Below are 22,466 nucleotides of genomic sequence, written 5' to 3' on the forward strand. Positions count from 1 at the left end.
ACGCGATCCTATTGAAAAATACTTTGCTTGTCAGGCTTCGGACAGTGAAGATAAATTATGGCCAGAGGTTCAACATCTGGGAAGGTAAAGGTGCTGTCAGAAGGTGTTGTCCGTGTGCATTTAGATGAATCAGAACGTGAAGCAAATGGGAACTCATGCTTTCCTATTTGAAACATGTAATGCATACATGGGGCAATAATTCAAAAAGCATAAAAAGGTGTAAGTCAAAAGACACGGAAACTTTCCTTTTGTGTTCACCAGTCGTACAGTAGCTCATCTTGCTGTATATCCTTCCAGAAGACATTTTCATGTACAACTATGCTTATGGTACACCTGCGCGCGCACACACACACGTGCAGCACGGTGAACGCCGAGCAAATCCAGTTTATAATCATCGAATCACGCGCGCTCCCTCGTGGGTCAAAGCTTTGATTTTTCAAGGGCGATTCTCACACACCGGCCTCCCGCCTTGGAACAGAGGAGCCCCAGAGTACCATTCCGGGACCACCTCAGTGTGGTGTCGCGGGCCTAATGTCCTAAGTTAAGAACGCACGGAAATCGCCCCCGGCCTCACGTCTAGGCCGCCAGCACCGGGGAAACCAGCGTGCGAACTGCGGCTCCCAGAAGGTTCCGGGACCAGGGCAGTAGGCGGGGCGTGCGGTAGCGGGCGGTGTTTCCTCGGGGCGTTTTACCGTCCTGGACTACATTTCCCATAGGGGACTGCGGTCCGAGAGTCTGGCTCGGACTACATTTCCCAGAGGAAACCGAGAACACCGCGTAGGTAGGTTCCGTTTCCGTTCTCTCTTGTTGCTATCTGCGCGTGAGTTTGTTTCACCTGATGCAGAATCGGCGTCGGTGGTTGCGGGGCTCCGTGCACTGACCTAGGACTGCAGCCCGCGTGGGGCCCTGCGTGGCGCTGAGCGGGGGACCGTGAACGCCGGGGTCTGAGCGCAATCTCGGCGCGTCCGGCCGCCCCTCAGCCCGTGGGGGCGTGGGCTGCGGAGGACGGTGGTCGTGTATCTCGGCGACTGACGAGGAGGCTGAGGGACTGCCGGAGTGACGGCGGGCGCGACTGTGAGCCGGGGAGGTGCGAGGTTGCCCTTGTGTGACAGGGACGTGGGTTACGTGTCCCTTTCGTGAGCGTGCGTTGCCGTGGTTCTGCCGAGTGTCAGAGGTTCGCGGCTCCTGGTTCCCTGTTCATGCATCTTGGTTTCAGCCACAGAAGAAAATAATCTGACTGGGAAAAGTATTATAATTATTTCAAGTATTCACATATTTTTTTTTAGATATTAGGTTGTTTAAGACTCAATTACCTCGGAATTAATAACTCAGTTTTAAGGTAACTTTCAGAGAAATGACACCAATATCTGATGTCCAGGTTTATGGCAAGTGCAACTATATTTCCAAACATCGTAAAATTGTGCTCACTTAAATACTCGTGCTGAGATTCTCCCTTTTACCAGATCCTGTTCTTTGTATAGACTTACAACGCTGAATGAGGTTTTTCTTGGTCTCTGTTGTTGGGGACAGACGGAGGGGAAATTCATTCATATTCTCTCTCTCTCAGATAAACACTGGCATTACAAGGAAGGAAAAGCTCAGGAAGCTCAAATTTGACTCTAAGGGAACAAGGAAGCGGCAGAATTAGCTTCATTGTAATAATGGATAAAAGAGCATGTGATGATGTTGATCATTAGTAACTACATTAGCCAGTGTAATGTCCTTAGTTCATATGGATTATCTCGTTTGATTGTCAAGACCACCGCATGCTGTAGGTAGTATTCTGATGTTTTCATTGCTTGTGCAGAAACAGGGAGATGTTACTCTCAGGTTGAAGTGCATTTTCTGTTCCTGAAAAAGACAACAAAGCCTGTGCTCTTAATTTCAGTAGGCTAGCACTTACATTTCACATGTCTTTTAAACTGCCTTCTTTACCAGGTCTGTTTCCTACCATTTAATTTGGATCATTCTAATTGCTGTTAGTAGTGGCATAGTATGTTATGTCATAGCAGGCCATAATGTTTAACATGTTGCCTACTTGAGATAGTAATGGTTTTAATTTTTGATCATCAAAAGTTACTCTCATGAGCATCCTTGTGTATATAGCTTAAATACTTATATAGTTATTTCTTTTGAAAAATTCCTAGATGTGAAATTTTGTGATCAGCAGCCTTTTATTAAATGTCTCCAATATAGTAGACCTGGAATTTGTAGTATTTGGGGCAATATAATTACCAAAGAGACCTAGTTACTTCCTTTAAAATGTCTGCTATCTGTCAGTAAGGTGAAATCTGAATAGGAATACTTCTAACACTGTCTGATGAAGGTCATTGGAAAGGCTTAGGTGACCTATCTTGTGAATTCGCTGGAAAGATATGTTAGTCTGTTCATAGCAACAGTGAGGTTTAAACAAATTATACCAATTCTGAAGAATCTATGGCGATAAGTGGATTCTGTATCACTCTTGTGCCTTACAGTTTGCCTTCCGATTAAGTTACATTGCAAAATGAGCCTAGAAGGGTAATTCAGCATCTGTCTGAGGGACATCAAAGCATAGCTGACATGTTTAGAAACAAACCATCTGTCGAGAAGAAATGAAATAAAATTGTATGGAAAACCATCACTGATTCACTCCAGAGATAACTCAGGGATTGCACCATGTTCCCTCCCTCCCTTCCTCCCTCCCTCCCTTCCTCCCTCCCTCCCTTCCTTTTTTTTTTTTTTTTTTTATTTTTTTTATTTTTTTTTATTTTTTGACAGGCAGAGTGGACAGTGAGAGAGAGTGAGAGAGAGAGACAGAGAGAAAGGTCTTCCTTTGCCGTTGGTTCACCCTCCAATGGCCGCCGCGGCCAGCGCGCTGCGGCCGGCGCACCGCGCTGATCCGATGGCAGGAGCCAGGAGCCAGGTGCTTTTCCTGGTCTCCCATGGGGTGCAGGGCCCAAGCACCTGGGCCATCCTCCACTGCACTCCCTGGCCACAGCAGAGGGCTGGCCTGGAAGAGGGGCAACCGGGACAGAATCCGGCGCCCCGACCGGGACTAGAACCCGGTGTGCCGGCGCCGCTAGGCGGAGGATTAGCCTAGTGAGCCGCGGCGCTGGCCCCCTCCCTTCCTTTTAAAAGTTACACAGAGAGAGAAGGAGAGAGAGAGGTCTTCCATCCGCTGGTTCACTCCCCAACTAGCCACAACAGCCAGGGCTGCACCGATTCAAAGACAGGAGCCAGGAGCTTCCTCTGGGTCTTCTTATGTGGGTGTAGGGGCCCAAGGACTTGGGCCATCTTCTACTGCTTTCCCAGGCCACAGCAGAGAGCTGGATCGGAAGTGGAGCAGCGAGGACTAGAACCAGTGTCCATATGAGAGGCTGACACTGAAGGCGGCAGCTTAACCCTGCTATGCCACAGGGCCAGCCCCTGCACCATGTTTTCTATACACAGTTCTGTCTTAAAGAGAAATGATCAAGTGAATTCAGAAATGATATCTAAAGAACAAAGAATTTTCTGAAAATACCTTTCTTTTGGAGAGTTTTGTTAACAACAACAGAAAACCCAGGTTAACCTATGGTTATTACTATAATAATTAGAAAAAATCATAAAAAGAAAAATCAAGATAAAAAAACAAGCACACTGTTAATAGATGGTCATATAACTTTCCAGACTTCCTTTTCTACTGATTCAATGATTTGTGTACTACCCTGTTTCTGTTGAGTGGTGTATTCAAATATTTTACAATAATAATTATGTTGGCTAACAATTTGCTATTGACAATATATCTGGACTGTTTATGTCTTTAAATATTTTTCCCATCTTTACATTTGATGTCTAGTTTATATTCTAGTGTGATGATGGTCTGTCATGTATTGTTTGTGTGTATTTTTTTTTTTTTTTTTTGACAGGCAGAGTGGACAGTGAGAGAGAGACAGAGAGAAAGGTCTTCCTTTTTTGCCATTGGTTCACCCTCCAATGGCCGCCGCAGCGGGCGCATGCACTGATCTGAAGGCAGGAGCCAGGTGCTTCTCCTGGTCTCCCATGGGGTGCAGGGCCCAAGCACTTGGGGCATCCTCCACTGCACTCCTGGGCCACAGCAGAGAGCTGGCCTGGAAGAAGGGGCAACCGGGTGTATGGGTTTTTTTAAAAGATTTATTTATTTGAAGGTCAGAGAGAGAGGGGTCTTCCATCCGTTGGTTCACTCCCTAATTGGCTGCAATGGCCAGAGCTATGCTGATCGAAAGTCAGGAGCCAGGAGCTTCTTCCAGGTCTCCTATGTGGGTGCAAGGGCCCAAGAACTTGGGTCATCTTTTTTTTTTTTTTTTTAATATATTTATTTTATTTGAAAGTCAAAGTTACACACAGAGAGAAAGAGAGGCAGAGAGAGAGACAGAGAGAGAGTTCTTCCATCTAATGGTTCACTCCCCAGTTGGCCACAATGGTCGGAGCTGTGCTGATCCGAAGCTAGGAGCCAGGAGCTTCTTCCAGGTATCCCACGTGGGTGCAGGGGCCCAAGCACCTGGGCCATCTTCTACTGCTTTCCCAGGCCACAGCAGAGAGCTAGATCAGAAGTGGAGCAGCCAGGACCCGAACCGACACCAGGCGACAGCTTTACACGCTATGCCACAGTGCTGGCCCCATGTGTGTGTGTGCCTTTTTTTTTTTTTTATCAGTTTTTTCCCCCTAAAGAAACCATTATTTAGGGTCCGGTGCTGTGGCGTAGTGGGTAAAGTCGCCACCTGCAGTGCCAGCAACCCATATGGGTGCCAATTCAAGTCCTGGCTACTTCACTTCGATCCAGCTCTCTGCTGTGGCCTGGGAAAGTAGTGGAAGATGGCCCAAGTCCTTGGGCCCCTGCACCCATGTGGGAGACCTGGAGGAAGCTCTTGGCTCCTGATCGGCGCAGCTCCAGCCATTGCAGCAAACTGAGGAGTGAACAGATGGATGGAAAACCTCTCTCTCTCTCTCTCTCTCTGCCTCTCCTTCTCTCCCTTGTGTAATTCTTTCAAGTAAATAAATAAATCTTTAAAAAAAAACCACATCTATTTAATGAATACAAATTTCATAAATACAACTTTAGGAATATAGTGATTCTTCCTGTCATACCCGCCTTCCCACTTCCTCTCCCAACCCACCTCCTCCTCCCTCTCCCATCCCAGTCTCATTCCCCATTAAGAAAAAACAAACAAACAAACAAAAAAAAAAAAAAAAACAAAAAAAAAACTGTTGCTCGATAGTCAAGACAAAAGCTGTTCAAGTCATTGCTTCTCAAAGTGTCAATTTCACTTCTACAGATTTCCTTTTAGGTACTCTATTGTTACTAAAGATTAGGGAGAACATATGGTATTTGTCCCTTTGGGACTGGCTTATTTCACTAAGTATGATGTTTTCTAGATTCTTCCATTTTTTGCAAATGACTGGGTTTTATTTATTTATTTATTTATTACTGCTATTAGTATTTCATGGAGTACATATCCCATAATTTCTTTATCCAGTCTTCAGTTGACAGGAATTTAGGTTGATTCCATATCTTAGCTATTGTGAATTGAACTACAATAAACATGTCATGTATTTTTTTTTTTTTTAAGAAAAAGATTCATTATTTATTTGAAAGGCAGAATGAGACGCAGAGAGAGCTTCTATTCACTGGTTCACTCCCCAAATGCCTGCAACAGCTGGGGTTGGGCCAAGCTAAAGGCAGGAGCCTTTGAGTACTTGAGAACTCAGGTACTTGCCGCTCATTTGTTGCTTCCAGGTGCATTATCAGGAAGCTGTATTGGAAATGTGGCATAGCCAGCACTTGAAACAGGCACTCCAATATGGAATGTGAACATCTCAAGTGGCAGTTTAATCTGCTATGCCACAATGCTCTCCCAGTTCATGTGTTTAGTTCGTAAGCTTTGCTAGACTCAAAATGTGAACACTGCCTTAACTAACTTCACCTAATTCCACAACCACAAAAAGAGTCCTCATGGGATGTTGAGGCCTCCTTTGAGTGTTTGAAGGTTGGGTTAGAAGAAAGATCTACTCAGGATAGGACTCTGCTGCCCAGTTTCAGATCTACACATCCACTTCACCAAACTGACACAGTGACCAGGAAATTTCCTGCTAGCATGTCTGTCTTTAATGCAGAAATGTCTCTGTTCCATGACTTTGTCCAGTGGAGACTTCTGTGCTTTAGAGGACAAAATGGATTAATTCAGATCCCTAACCTGTCCAAATTGTGTGTGATAGGCAGTATTTGGGAACCTGGAATGGAAGAGTGTAACATCAATATTAAGTAACTTAATTTCTGTCAGGAGCACTAACGCAAAACTGGTCTCAAGGTCTCTCTCTTCTCCCAGCTCTGGCAGTCTGGATCTGTGCTTCTCTATAGAGGAACTCTGAGAACTGATTCGCTTGCAAGTCTAAAACCATGGCCCTTGTAAGTTCATTTTCTCCTCTTGTTGAAATATATGTGTGTGTTTTAGGTCATGTAAGTATTTTTGTTAAGTTTCCTGAAGTTTACTACCAAGAAGAGTCCCTCAAATAATCTGCATCCACCTTTTGTTCTTCCAGTGAACTGTGATGCCAGATTATCCAGCATCCTTATTCTAAACTTAATAGTATTCATGAAATTACTGACCAAATATTTCAGCATGTCTTACATGCTCATTCTTCCATCAAGGGCAATGATTGGATTAAGCTGTTTAAAATAAAGGCTGATGCTTTTTGGGTCACCTGTAGTTTGGTGAAATTGAGACAATGGTTGTTTTTTTTGTTTGTTTGTTTGTTTTTTGACAGGCAGAGTTAGTGTGAGAGAGAAAGGTCTTCCTTCTGTTGGTTCACCCCCCAAAATGGTTGCTACAGCCAGCGTGCTGTGCCGATCTGAAGCCAGGAACCAGGTGCTTCTCCTGGTCTCCCATGCAGGTGCAGGGCCCAAGCACTTGGGCCATCCTCCACTGCCTTCCCGGGCCACAGCAGAGAGCTGGACTGGAAGAGGAGCAACCGGGACAGAATCCTGCGCGCCGACCGGGACTAGAACCTGGGGTGCCGGTGCTGCAGGCGAAGTATTAGCCTAGTGAGCTGCGGTGCCGGCGAGACAATGGTTTTATTTGACCATCTATGTCAAAACTTTGAAGTTTTCAGAACTTGTGATTTTCAGGTAGAGAAGATAGGAATTTGATATTGATTGAATGTCTAAATTTCATTGTTGGATGACATTTCATGATTTGTATGGATTGATGGATGATTGGGACTTGCAAACTGAGAGGTTGTAGATCTTGGCAGGAAATTCCTGGGAGATAAGTGATTTGTTGTTAAATGGGATATTTATATACTAATCCTTCTTTCTCAGTATTCTTGTATTCAGTGTATTTTTGTCTTTTTACTGCATAACAAACTATCTTGAAACTTAATGGTTTAAAACAGGAAACATTTATCTCACTATTTCTGTGGTTCAGAAATCTAGACATGGCTTATGTTGCTTCTCTGACCGTGGGTGTCTTACAAGGTATTGGTAAAGGCTGCAGTCATCTTAAGGGTCAACTTTAGGTGAATGTTTCCAGGCTCATCAGGATCCATTTCCTCTATGGCCTAGTGGACTGAGAAGCTGAGTGCCTCATTAGCTATTGATTGGAGACCACTCTTGGTTTATGGTCCTGTGGATCTCTCAGTAAAACAGCTTAAAATGCACTAGCTAGTGTCAGTAAGTAAACAGCACCAAGAGAGGGAGAGCATATGTGGATTGCATATGGAAATATGCGATCCACAGACCTTTGTAGCCTTGTATTGGAAGTAATATTTCAGTACTTTAGCTATTCTGTTTGTTGAAAGGAAAACAGTTGGTTCCACCTAAATGTAAGTGAAGGAAATTCCTCAAAGATATACTATTAGGGAGAGGGGGTCATTGGTCATCCACATAGAAGTTGCCTGGACACTCATTGTAAGACAGGTGGTCCATGGGAGATGGTGGATGGAAATCAAAAAAAACAATGTCATTTGTTGCAGTGGATCAGGGTTGGGAAACCTTTTTTTTTTTTTTCCTGCCAAGGGCCATTTGGATATTAGTAGCATCAGTAAAAAGTGATACAAAATGCCAGCTCAAAAATTAGCCTGCTATAGATTTATTCAGTTTCGAGTCCTGCCTGTGGCTGACTTGGTAGGGTCAGAACAAACAATTTTTCCAACCTTCTGTGACCCTCTGTCTAGCTGCAGTGGATGAACACAGGACCCTAGAATTGGGGAAGAATTTATAGACATTATGCATCTTAACTGCATAAATTATTCAGTCTGGCACATCTATAAAGTAGACTTTTATGTGCCAGAAAATACATGAATTTGTCAAAACAAGAAAAACAGCTTATGGTGAGAGCTAACATAATGAAATATTTAATGTTCGAAGCAATTCTTAATTTTATGCAAACCTTATTTTTCCAAAATTGAGATTATACTCCCTTGTTTAAAAATGTGATTACATTTTTTCTCCTCCTTAAAAACAAAAATTTTCATCAGCTACTCATATTCAATTAAATTAATTTTGAAAATTTATTTTTGAAGTACAGAAAGAAAGAGTGGCAGAGACAAATATCTCCTACTCACTAGCTCACTCTCCAAATGCTGGCAAAAGTTAGGAGTAGGTCAGATAGAAGCCAGGAACCAGAACTCAATCTGTCTCTTCCATATGGGTGGCAGAGATCCAACTACTTGAGCCATCACCTGCTGCCTTCCAGAATATGCATTATCAGGAAGTTGAAATCAGGAATGGAATTGGGACTGACACCCAGGTACTCTGACGTGGGATATAGACATCCCAGGCAGCATTTTAACTACCAGGCCACAAATCTACCCCATTAAAAAATTTATGTGGTATATAACCAGCTAAGCATTATGCTTACATTCACTATTTAATAGGCAAATATTTTTTTCTACCCTCAAATGGTTTATACATTGAGGAATGTGCCATTCAATCCCCTCATTTTATGGATTGTGGCCTAATGCTTCCCATAGTGTCCCCTTTCTGTAATGAAGTTCTTATCTCATGTCCATCCATCTTGAAAACAGTTTTTTATTTCTCTAGTAATACCTGAATTTTCCATTTCAGGGATCAGTGACATTTAGGGATCTTGCCATAGACTTCTGTCAGCAAGAGTGGGAATGTCTTGACCTTACTCAGAAAACCTTGTACCGGGACGTGATGATGGAGAACTATGCTAACTTGCTCTCACTGGGTACGTTTTCTACCTCAAATACTTTATGATACTTTAGAATCTTCTCTCTAGGCTTTGTGTTTCATTCCATTCTCTCTCTCTCTCTCTCTCTCTCTTTCTCCCTCCTTCCTTCCTTCCTTCCTTCCTTCCTTCCTTCTTTTTTAAAAAAGATTTATTTGTGTATTTAAAAGGCAGAGTTACAGAGAGGCAGAAGCAAAGAGAGAGAGAGAGGTTTTCCATCTGCTGGTTCACTCCCCAGATGGCCACAATGTCTGGAGCTGCACCAATTTGAACCAGGAGCCAGAAGCTTCTTCTGGGTCTCCCACACAGGTGCAGGGGCCCAAGGATTTGGGCCATCCTCTACCCTTTCTCAGGCCATAGCAGAGAGCTGGATTGGAAGTGGAGCAGCTGGGACTCGAACCGGTGCCCATATGGGGTGCTCATAAAGCCTGCAGTGCCAGCTTTACCAGCTATGCCAGTATGCCAGCCCCATCCACTCTTTTTCAGGGCTGCCTTTTAGAAAGCTAGTTAAATTTCTTTTTCATATTTTAATGCTTATTTAGTTGACATCTACTTGGAGAGCAGAGAGAGAGGGAGAGAGAGAGAGAGAATAATAAAGCAATCTTTCTTCTGCCAGTTCACTCCCCAATGCATGCAATAGCCAGAGCTGACCCAGGCTGAAGCCAGGAGTCCAGAACTTCATCTGGGTCTTTCATGTGGGTTTCAGGAGCCCAAGCACTTAAACCAGTATCTGCTGCCTCCCACAGTGGACTAACAGGAAGCTGGATGAAAAGTGGAGTAGCTGGGACTTGAACTGGCACTCTGATATGGGATGCAGGTGCCCCAGGTAGCAGCATAACCTGCTGCACCACAGTGTCCTCTCCGATTTTTTCCCAAAGTGAGGTTTGAGCTTTTTTGAGTTAGAAATTCCAACACCTTTGAACACATTCACCGTCCCTGTCTTTCAGTGATAATAATACCTTCTCTGGTCCTATTGGAGCTTTCTCTCTTACTTTATTAGGAAGAGCTAGATTCTGATACTGTGGCATATATGGGAGTACTTCATATAGTTCATGGAAGGGACCAGCATTGTAGTGCAGTGGGTTAAGCCACTGCCTGCAATGCCAGCGTCCTATACAAGTGCCAGTTCAAGTCCTGACTGCCCCACTGCTGATCTAGCTTCTTGCTAATGCACCCAGGAAAACAGTGAAGGATGGCCCAAGTACTGAGGTCCCTGTCACCCACAGGGGGACCCAGATGGAGTTCCAGGCTTCTGGATTCAGCTTGGCCATTCCCTAGCTGATTTCTTTGTCTTTAATTTATTCTTCTTCTCCAAAATCTTAATATCATTTTGACTTTTAGTTTATAATTTTGATTAAGCAAAGTGCTTTTCTGTGTCATGTTTTTTCTTTATAAACAGGATATGCCATTTCTAAGCCTGATGTAATCACATTATTGGAACAAGGAAAAGAACCTTGGATGATTGTAAAGGAAGAAACAAGATGGTGCGCAGGTAAGTAAGAGTAAATCTGGGCCGGCACTGTGGCTCACTTGGCTAATCCTCTGCCTGCGGCACCAGCACCCCGGGTTCTACTCCTGGTCGGGGCGCCAGATTCTGTCCCGGTTGCCCCTCTTCCAGTCCAGCTCTCTGCTGTGGCCCGGGAGTGCAGAGGAGGATGACCCAAGTGCTTGGGCCCTGCACCCCATGGGAGACCAGGAGGAAGCATCTGACTCCTGGCTTCAGATCGGCGCAGCACACCGGCCATTGTGGCCATTTTGGGGGCGAACCAATGGCAGGAAGACCTTTCTCTCTGTCTCTCTCTCTCTCACTGTCTAACTCTGCCTGTCAAAAAAAAAAAAAAAAAAAAGTGAATCTGGCTGTGTTTAGCTGTTTGTATAGGTAACAGCCCAGGAAGTCCAGGAAGGGACACATACTTGGAATATTGTTTGGAAATCTCCATCGGTAGTACAGAAAAGGCTTGTGATAATCAAGAGGAGAGTATAGGAGCCACCTAATCAACTTTATTTTCACTTGAATTAATCGTTTATATTTTCAGTATCATATTTCCCTTATAGAAATTTTGTTATGCTCTGTTTTCTCTTGCCCCAAGATATTTTCTAATTCCCTTTGTATTTTAATTCATTAAGGCCTGTTTTGTGGCCTGATATATAACCTATCCTGTGAAGAATTCCATGTATGGATATAAGACTGTGTTCTCTTGTAATGTGGAGTGTTCTGTCTACTATGTCCAATTGGTGTAGAGCAAGGGTGGGAACCTTTTTTCTGTCAGGGGCCATTTGGATATTTATATCATTCAGAAACCATACAGAGTTACCAGCTTTAAAATTAGTCTGCTATAGACGTATAGAATTTTGAGTCCTAGCTATGGTTGTCTTGGCAGGGCTGGACTAAATGATTTTGTAGGCCTGGTCTAGAATGTTGCTAAAATCATGTTTCCTTCATGATCTCCTGTCTGACCTTTTCCTTATCTACTCCTATTTGGTTGTTGTTTCTCTCTTCAATTTTGTCAGTATTTGCTTTATTTATTTAACTGCTTTGATAGTACATAAATTATTTATAATTGTTATGCATTTCTGGTGACTCAACCATTTTATTGCTGTATAATGTCCTTCTCTTTTGAAAGTTTTTGACTTGATCTGTTTTGTCTGATATTAATCTTCTCATTCTTGGTCTCTTGGTAACCTTTTAATTTTTTCACTTCCAACCTGTGTGTTTCCTTAGATGTAAATTGAGTCTCTTTCCCTATCATTGGGTCCTGTTTTTTAATTTAATCCATTCAGCCAAGCTGTGTTTTATGACTGCGGAGTTTAATCCATTTAGTGGAATTACTGATAAGAGACAGGTTTTTCATAATCATCGAATACTTTTTGTCATTGAAATATATCTTTTGTGTTTTTAAATGCATTCATTTTACAGCTGTGATGTTGTTGACTTTAAAATAAAGAGGTAGAAATCAAAAATGAAAAAAAAAAGGCAGGTTTATTGTTGCCATTTGGTTACTTGTTTTCTATATTCTGTGTGGCCTTTCTCCCTTCATTTGCTCTTAATGAGTGCTTTCGCATTGCATTGATTTTGTATGATGACATGCTTTGTTTCCTCTTCATTTCCTTTTGTTTGTATTCTATAGATCCATTTGTCTTTACCATTGTGGTTATGTACAATATCTTCAAGCTAGAGCAGTCTGTTTTATACTGACAAAAGCTTTAAATAATTATTTATTTCAAAGTCAGAATTACAGAGAGGGAGAGACAAGGCTGACAAAAATTGAAGCTTTAATTGCATATAAAAACTGTTGCTTTACAGCCTTGGTCTCCCTGTTTTATGTTATTGATGTCACAAATTGCATTTTTCTATATTGTGTTTCCATTAACAGATTGAGCTCTTTTTGTGCTAAAATAGTCTATGAAATATTCTGTACAAAAGCTTAATGAGGATTTATGCACCAAAATTTAAATAATATTCTTCTTTTATAGATCTACTTTATTTATTTGAAAGAGTTACAGAGAAAGGTAGAGACAGAGAGAGAGAGAAGTCTTCCATCCACTGGTTCACTCCCCCAATGGCCACAATGGCTGGAGCTGAGTTGATCCAAAGCCGGAAGCCAGGAGCTTTTTCTGGGTTTCCCATGTGGGTGCAGTGGCCCAAGGATTTAGACCATCTTCCACTGCTTTCCCAGGCACATTAGCAGGGAGCTGGATCAGAAGAGGTGCATCTGGGATTTGAACCAGTGCCCATATGGAATGCTGGCACTACAGGCCAGGGCTTTAAACCACTGCACCACAGCACTGTCTCCAAAATAACTCTTATTTGTCCATTTTTTCCTTTACTGGAACTTTATAATTTTGTATGTAATTTAAATTCTTTCATTTCATCTTGAAGGACACCTGTTAGCATTTACTGTAGAGTAAGTCTAATTGTAATTGATTTCCTTAGTTATGAAAAGGTTGTGATTTTGGCTTTATTTTTGAAAGAGAATTTTAACAGATAGAGAAATCTTGATTACCAATTTTCTTTCAGCACTTTGAAAGTATAATCCCACTCCCTGCAAGCCTGCCAATATTTCCACTAAAGAAGCCACTGATGATTTTATGGATGCTCCCTTGTACATGACTAATTGCTTTTCTTTGTTGCTTTCAAGGTTCTTTGTGTTTTTACAGTTTATTTTTGTGTCTTATGTTGTATCTCATTGAGTCTTTTGGCTTTATCCTAGTTAGAGTCTATTGGGCTTCTTTAAATCACCTGTCTATTTCTTTTGAGTTTGGGAATTTTCAGCCATAGTTTCTTCAAATAAGCACTCTGCCCCTTTACCTCTTCTCCTTCTGGAACTCTCATAATATGTATATATTGATCTGTTTGATGATATCTCTTAAGTTCCTTAGGCTCTTCCTTTTTTTTTTTTTTTTGTTCTCCATTCTTTTTTTCTTTTGCTTCCCTGACTTGATGATTTCAAATATCCAATCTTCAAGTTTGCTGATCCTTCTGCCAGATCAAATCTGCTTTTGAACACCTGTGGTGAGCTTTTCAACTGCTACTGTATTTTTCAGCTCCAGAATTTTGTAGGTTTTTTTTTTTAATAGCTTTTATCTTCTTATGGATATTTTCATCTTATTTTTTAAGTAGTTTGATTATGATATGTCTAGGCATGGTTTTCCTTTTATTTATCCTGTTTTGGAAGTCATTGAGCATTTTTTTAAAAGATTTATTTATTTATTTGAAGGCAGGATTACAGAGAGGCAGAGACAGAGAGAGAGAGAGGTCTTCCACCAGCTGGTTCACTTCCCAGATGGCTACTATGGCCAGAGCTGCGCCAATCTGAAGCCAGGAGCTAGGAGTTTCCTCTGGGTCTTCCCACACAGGTGCAGGAGCCCAAGGATTTGGGCTATATTCTACTGCTTTCCCAGGCCATAGCAGAGAGCTAGATCAGAAGTAGAGCAGCCTGAACACAAACTGATGCCCATATGGGATGCTGGTACTGCAGGCAATGGCTTTACCTGCTGTGCCACAGTCCCAGCCCCTAAGCATTTTCTTTCTTTCTTTTTTTAAAGATTTATTTATTTATTTGAAAAGCAGAGTTACAGAGAGGCAGAGAGAGAGAGGTCTTCCATCCACTGGTTCACTCCCCAGATGGCCACAATGAATGGAGCTGTGCCGATCCAAAGCCAGGAGCCAGAAGCTTCCTCCTGGTCTCCCACACAGGGGCAGGGGCCCAAGGACTTGGACCATCCCCTAATACTCTCCCAGACTATAACAGAGAGCTGGATCGGAAGAGGAGCAGCCAAGACTTGAAGTGGTGCCATATGGGATGCTGGCGGCGGCTTTACCCCCTATGCCACAGCACCAGCCCCCCAAGCATTTTCAACGTGTAGATTTATGGCTTGCATCAAACTTAAGGAGTTTCCAGCCATTATTTTCTTAGATGTTTTTCTTATTTCTGTCCCTTTGTCTTTTCATATTCTAATCACTTTTTAAATATATTCCCAAAGACCCTTGAAGTTTTGTTTTGTTTTGTTTTGTTTTTAGATTTATTTATTTGAAAGGCATAGTTACAGAGAAAGAGGGGGAGATCTTCCATTCACTGATTCACTCCCTCAAATGGTTGAAACATCCTGGGCAGGGCCAGAATGAAACCAGGAGCCAGTAACTCCATCCAGGTCTCCCACATGGGTGGCAGGGACCCAAGGACTTGAGCCATCTTTTTCTGCCTTCCTAGGCACATTAACAGGGAGCTGGATTGGACATGGAGCAGCTGGGACTCAAACCAGTGCCCATAAGGGATATAGACATTGCAGGCAGTGGCTTAACCTGCTGTGCCACAACACCACTCCCCCTGAAGCTCTTTCATAATAGTTTTAACCTATATCTTCCTTTTTTAAAAAAAATATTTATTTATTTATTTATTTATTTGAAAGCCAGAGTTACATAGAGAGAGGAGTAGGAGAGAGAGAGGGAGGGAGAGAGGGAGAGAGGGAGAGAGGGAGGTCTTCCATCCGATGGTTCACTCCCCAGTTGGCCGCAACAGCCAGAGCTGCGCTGATCTGAAGCCAGGAGCCAGCAGCTTCTTCCAGGTCTCCCACGCAGGTGCAGGGGCCCAAGAACTTGACCATCTTCCACTGCATTCCCAGGCCATAGCAGAGAGCTAGATCGGAAGTGGAGCAGACAGGTCTCGAACCGGTGCCCATATGGGATGCTGGCACCTTAGGGCAGGGCGTTAACCCCCTGCGCCACATCACCGGCCCCTAACCGATATCTTCTACAAATTCCAAAAATGAATACTATCTGTGTACACTGTTTCCTCTGTCATTTCCATTCTGCTATAAGCTTATCTGACTGTTGTATAAAATATATTCTTTAGTCCAACAATTTCCACCTTGTTCTTGTGGTTTCTCTTTCTTTAGTTATTTTTCCTATCATTAATTGCTTTTTTTGGTCACTTCTGGGTTGTGTTCACTCCCATTGAAAATGTTGCTGGGTTTATATATTAATACTTTTTCTTTTAGGAAACAAAGCAACAAAATTTGGCTATATATATATATATATATATATATATATATTGTTTGCTTGCTTGCTTGTTTGTAGGCAGTGGTTTAATTCCAAGTTTGGTTCTCTAAGGCTTTGCCAGTCTTGATTCTGTCATTCCTCTGCATGTGTCATTTAACATTAAGCTAAGGCTTGTTTTTCTGATTTCTTTTACATTTGGAGCCAAGGGATGAATTGATCATATCTAAAATTAGGAAATCTGTGAATGTTTCCCCTCCATACTTCCACCTCACTTTCTAGTTGAATAATTCTTCTTACCTTAATGTCTGGAGCAAGAAATATGTTGGTACTTTCATTGCCGATTCTTGCCCTTCCATACTGGGATTGGAACAAGGCCATGTGTGATAGAGAAAACAACAAGAAACTTAACACCAGTGTAGGTTACTTTCTAAAGTTTTGGCTTCTCTCTACAGACCTCCTGTTTTGTTTACTCTCATTTATTGATATCAGGTAGTTGTTTTTTTTATCTCATCAATCATTTTTAGGTGTTGTTATTCAGAAATGGGATTTTTAAGATTTATTCTATTTATCTGAAACACAGATTTACAGAGAGAGAGGGAGAGTCAGAGATCTTCTGCTGATTCACTCCTCAAATGGCCAAAATCGTTGGTGAGGCCTGGGTGGGACTGAAATCAGGAGCCAGGAGCCAGGAACTCCATCCAGGCCTCTTGAGCGAGTGACAGGCCCAAGTACTTGGGTCGTCTTTTTGCTGCTTTGCCAGGCACACTAGCAAAGAGCTAGATCAGAAGTAGAGCAACCTGAACTTGAACCTGTGTCCTATGGGATGTGAGCAGTAGCCTAACCCCTGGCGCCACAAAGCCAGCCATTAGAAGATGGACTTTAAGAGGTCTCCGTGATGGAGCCATAATTTCCTCCATTGTGGAGTTACTCTTTCCTTTTCTCTATCAGTATCATGGTTGACTCGTTTATTCTGTTGCTTATATCACAGTCATTTTTATATGCTACAATTTTCAGTTTTCTTCCAATCACTTCTGTAAATCTTTGAAGTTTTAATTTCTTTTTGGCATAAGATTTCTAGGCCTGCCTACCTTACCACCTTCTGAAATTGTCCCTTTTTCCAGCCATTTTGCATCTGCTTACTGCAGATTAATATTCACAAGTTACAATTTAGGTGCAAAATAGTGCTCCTTACATGAGTATTTTCTCATAACTTTTTCTATGATATTTGGTCTGATATAATGGTCAATTTTGATGGCTTTCTCTAGAAAATTACCCATTTCATTTTTATACTTTCAAAAGGAGTTCATGATATATTTTAAAGATTACATTAATATCAACAAAATTATTTTTATCTCACATTTCCCGTTTGTCATTTCCATTTTAGTTATTTTCATTTCCTTTTTGTTGTTTTATCTGCTTAACTTACTGAGTTTTTGTAAGCACCAGCTCTTTGACATACTTGTTAACACTACTATTTTCCAACCTGTTATGCTTTGTTTTTTATCACTTTTCTGCTTTCCCTTGTTTATTTATATATTTTGTGATGGGATGTTGAACTCATTTATTTCTTTCATTTTTATTAAGATAATTCATTAATTTGTTGAATTCTCTGACTGTTGAATGCTTAAAATTCTGCCATATAATAATTGTTTCTCTTGTCCTTTGTTATTAACTTTTCTTCTCAGGTTTTTATTTCATGTTGACCCAGCAGTTGTCCTGGAGATTACATTTCAGTCTTCACATGGAAGTGTTTTAGTTTATGATATTAATTTCCCCCGATTCTCTAATTTGGCAAATGTTCCTACATCCACATTGAGCATTCACAATGAGTCTCATTCACAATAAGCCCCACTCATTGAGCATTTTCAGATTTGTTCCAGTTATTTCTTCTTCTTTTCACAAGACAGTGAATTTTATTGTTTTAAGAAATAGAAGAACTAGAATATAACTATAAGAGAGGGTCATAAAACAAGTCCAGACACAGATAAAAACCTTGACAGGTAATTCCTACGTCTTGCAATACATAGCCTCTTACTCTTATAATCCCTTTGCCAGCATCAGGCAGATTTTGCTCTGCCATCACTGTCCCTATAGCACTTAATGCTGATTTCTTTGTGTAGGTATGTTTGTATAAATTATAGTTTATATATGTGTATTTATTATATATTTATATGTGCATATATTTATATCATATCTCTCTTAAAACATTCCATATTATAGATAATCTGTTTACATATATATTTACTCCACCTCACTGTGAACATCTTGAGCACAGGAAGCATTACTTTGCAACCCCAGCACTATCTGCATCGTAATACGTTTTACTAGTTCAAGAATGGGGCCCATGCTGTGGCTCACTTGGTTAATCCTCTGCCTGCGGCGCCAGCATCCCATATGGGTGCCAGGTTCTGGTCCTGGCTGCTCCTTTTCCAGTCCGGCTCTCTGCTGTGGCCTGGGAAGGCAGTGGAGGATGGCCTGAGTGTTTGGGCGCCTGCACCTGCACCTGCGTGGGAGACCAGGAGGAAGCACCTGGCTTCTGGCTTCAGATCAGCATAGCTCTGGCCGTAGTGGCCATTTGGGGGTGAACCAACGGAAGGAAGACCTTTCTCTCTGTTTCTCTCTCTCACTGTCTAACTCTATCTGTCAAATAAAAAAAAAAAAATAGTTCAAGAATGGTCTATTGCACCAGACAACAGATTTCAATCACTGTTCCACCACATACTAGTCACATGGCCTTACACAAGTTACCAAAATCCTCTGTGCCTCTGTCTCCTGATTTATTAAATATGGCTATGTCAAAGAGATGTCCTAACAATGGGATGAGATAAAGCATTTGACCCAAACATAGTAAAAATACAATTAAGGTAAGCTATTGTTATGGCCATAGGATCAACTTGCCATGTTAATCTAATGATTCTTGGGGACCTACTTTCTGCTGCTGCTGCCTCCTAGAAGCTAAGATACTTCCAACTACAGCTCACATAATTTGTGGGTTTTTTGTTAAAGTTCAACTTATGATGCCTATCAAAAACCTTTTTAAGAAGCTTTTTGAAGGTGGATTCTCTTCCCTAAGAATTCTAAAATGGGCTTCCTTTTACTCTTTTCCTTTGAAATACAGTAAGAAAACATCTTGGCTCTTAAAAATAGCAAACAGTAATTGAAAAATAATACACACTCCTATGTCCCAGTAGCACATATACTAGATATGATAAACATCCATGGATTCCTGAAATGCTTCTTTTAATTGAAATTCATATCTGCTGGGCCAATGATTCTCAGACTTTTGTATACATCAGAATCACTAGGAGAGTTCACCACAAAGATTGTCTCCATCTATTTCTTCTTACAGGTTGTTATCCTCCAGGATAAACCCTTCCATTCTTTTTCATATACTCACTGGCCATCTTCCTCTAGATTCCTTCACTGTGTAGTTGAGTTTCCCAAGATACCCAAATACTTAGAATTCTTTAAGACTTTCAGTACAAACCCAGTCCATGTCTGAAAACTCATTGATACACACTTATGGACGTTACCAGCATGATCACCTTTGGCTAAAAAGGCAAGTGAGTGGGGGCCCGAAAAAAGACATGGAAGAATAAAGCACAGGGAACAATCTCAAAAGGAATGAAAACTCAGTATTTTTGTTTAAGAACAATGAAGAGTACATACTGCTGTGAATAGGAGGGCATGAACAACAGTATTGTATTTTGAAGGAGGTTATGGTTTCTTTTAATATATTTTTTTGCATTTTATATGGAAACTAATAGAAGGAAGAGTACATTTAATCAGTAAAGAGTGATAAATTAGAGTTGAGGAGACATTATCAATAACTGTTGCAAATTGTATAAAGAGTTTTCAGGTATTCCTCTCTAATTGGTGACCTTTTCAATGAAAAAAAATGTGTAGAACATTTACTTTGGTCCAGGAAGAAAATAATTTTCTTATTTCTTTTAGATTTGGAGTCAAGATGCGAAATAATCAACCATGGAAAAGTCCATATCTATACAAAATGTCCATCTGTTACTCTAAATCAGAAAATTCTTAACAGAGAGAAACTCTATGAATGTGACAAATGTGGGAAGGCCTTTACTCATCATACAGACCTTACGATCCATCACAGAATTCATGTTGGTGGGAGACTCTACGAGTGTCAGCAGTGTGGGAAACTCTTTAATCGTGCATCCAACCTTCTGCAGCATCAGAGAATTCATACTGGTGAAAAACCCTATAAATGTGAAGCATGTGGCATGACCTTTAGTCGTAGTATAGACCTTAGGGTTCATCAAAGAATTCATACAGGTGAGAAGCCCTATGAGTGTGAAGAGTGTGGGAAGGCCTTTAGTCGTGCCTCTTACCTAACTCAGCATCGAAGAGTTCATACTGGTGAGAAATCCTATGTGTGCCATGAATGTGGGAAGGCGTTTAGTCAACGTGGAGGACTTAAAATCCACCAGAGAATTCATACTGGGGAGAAACCCTATGAATGTAAGGAATGTGGAAAAGCTTTTAGTCAAGCCTCTTACCTTATGCAACATGACAGAATTCATACTGGAGAACGACCCTACGAGTGCCATGAATGTGGGATGACCTTTAGTCGTGTTATAGATCTTAGAGTACATCATAGAATTCATACCGGTGAGAAACCCTATAAATGTAAAGAATGCGGGAAAGCCTTTAGTCGTGCTTCAAATCTTGTTCAACATGAGAGAATTCACACTGGGGAGAAGCCCTTTGAGTGTAAAGAATGTGGGATGACCTTTAGTCACGTCTATCAGCTCATTCCACATCAGAGAACGCATACTGGTGTGAAACCCTATGAATGTAATGAGTGTGGGAAGGCATTTAGTCATGCCTCAGTACTTATTCGACATGAGAGAATTCACACTGGTGAGAAACCCTATAAATGTAAAGAATGTGGGAAGGCCTTTATTCATGATGGAAGCCTTAGGATGCACCAGAGAATTCATACAGGTGAGAAACCCTATGAATGTAAAGAATGTGGGAAGGCCTTGAGTTGTATCTCAAGCCTTGTTAAGCATCAGCGCATTCATACTGGTGAGAAGCCCTATGAATGTAAGGTCTGTTTTAGGGCCTTCACTCATGTTGAAAGCCTTAGGGTGCATCATAGACTTCATACTGGTGAGAAACCCTATGAATGTAAAGACTGTGGGAAGGCTTTTAGGAGTGGCCATCAACTTGTTATACATCATAGACTTCATACAGGTGAGAAGCCCTATCAATGTAAGGAATGTGGGAAGGCCTATAGTGTATATGGACGACTTACTCGACATCAGAGCATTCACAGTGGTCAGAAGCCTTTTGAATGTAAGAACTGTGGGAAGTCTTTTAGCTATAATTCAAGTCTTAAAGTACACCAGAGAATTCATAACCGAGAGAACCTTTAAGAATGTAAAGCCCGTGGAAAGGCATAGATATGTACTAGACAATGTATAATACTGAGAAAAGGTTTGAATGAAAAGAATGTGGGAATGCTTTAGATGTCTTTCAATTCTTATAAAACATTAAGTAATTTATACTGTGGGATTATAACTCCTGAGAATATAAACAGTATTTCAAGACTTTTAGTTAGGACCCAAAATATTGTTCACATTCAGAAAACTCACAATGTATTTTTCATAACATAATAAAGCCTTTATTGATGTTTTCTATTCGCAGATTTTCAGTATATTCACATTAGAAGAAAACTCAGATAATGTAGAAAGTGGTTTTTTACTGCTTTATTTATAAAAGCCTGCCAGTCCTAATCCATTATTGTTAGACTTGAAAATCAACTCCCACCACTGAAAATGAGAATGAAGTAACCATTGTCATTGTCATCCGGTTTGTTAAAACCTCTAAGTATGATATGCTAAATATTTATCCTTCTGGGGGTCTGCAAATGATGATAATTATAACTACCTTATACTGCTGTTACTAGAATATAGGAAACATGGAAAGTTATCTAACACATAGTGTCTGCTTAAGAAACATTAGATGATACTTTTAATATTACTGAATCACAAATTACACATTGATTCCAGTGTGAGTACAACACAAGATAAAATAATGACATGCATCTTTGCAGTAGGCTGTGACTCCTTCAGGTTACTGTAAGTACATATTAAATGTCAAGACATACCTTTACCCAACTCTTTCAAAATTATGTTCCCATCAACACCATTAGTACTTGATAATGCTTTTATAAGTTTCTGTACTTGAACAAGTTTATGAAGTACTTACTACTGATCTCTACTTTCGAATAATGAAGAATTCATATCAACCAATCTCCACTGTGCCTGCCTAAATTTATTCTCACCAAGCACTGCCTGTGAATGCAGAGAAAATCTGTGCATCCTCTTTTCTATTTTTTAAATACTATTTAACATTTGTGAGAATTTTATGAAAATGCTTTTGTATGAGCTGTGGCTTTTTTCCCATTGTGAAGCATTGAACACCATGTTTCGGAACATGTTCATAGGATGGGTCCCTGGGTCTTTCTTTGCTCACCAGACCCAAGCACTGCTTCTTGGTGTCATTGCACAGTGCTGTTTGTCACCCACAATACTACTATCATGTGAATTCTTTTTGTTATCCATGTATTCATTAGTCTTTGTGTTTTTTTAATCATTCCTTTTTTTAAGAAAAGTAATTTTCCATTTATGAAGCACTATAAATTAGATGCATTTTTAAAGCAGGTCCCTAAGACAATTCTTCAGATCAATTTTGAACTAAGCCATTTTAGTATGTCAACCAAGGTAAAAGTTGTATTGTACCCT

The 22,466-nt window shown here is 40.9% G+C and overlaps 1 protein-coding gene across 7 annotated transcripts; it reads left to right on the forward strand.

Annotated features, from left to right (window-relative positions):
* Positions 1–777: 777 nt before the first annotated feature.
* Positions 778–21,359, forward strand: LOC100348309 (zinc finger protein 30). Of its 7 annotated transcripts, none has more exons than XM_070062312.1 (6): positions 791–1,087; positions 6,327–6,406; positions 6,766–7,126; positions 9,065–9,191; positions 10,591–10,683; positions 19,645–21,359. In XM_070062312.1, the coding sequence occupies exons 3-6, from the start codon at positions 7,067–7,069 to the stop codon at positions 21,093–21,095; spliced, it is 1,731 nt and encodes a 576-aa protein (XP_069918413.1). In that variant the 5' UTR covers positions 791–1,087; positions 6,327–6,406; positions 6,766–7,066; the 3' UTR covers positions 21,096–21,359. The 7 variants fall into 7 exon arrangements, with proteins under 7 accessions (XP_069918416.1, XP_069918413.1, XP_069918412.1 ...); XM_070062311.1 differs by having other exon boundaries at positions 6,892–7,126; XM_070062314.1 differs by having other exon boundaries at positions 798–1,074; positions 6,892–7,126.
* The last annotated feature ends 1,107 nt before the right edge of the window (positions 21,360–22,466 follow it).

Source organism: Oryctolagus cuniculus, chromosome 18, assembly GCF_964237555.1.
Source record: "Oryctolagus cuniculus chromosome 18, mOryCun1.1, whole genome shotgun sequence".
NCBI classification, from domain to species: Eukaryota; Metazoa; Chordata; class Mammalia; order Lagomorpha; family Leporidae; genus Oryctolagus; species Oryctolagus cuniculus.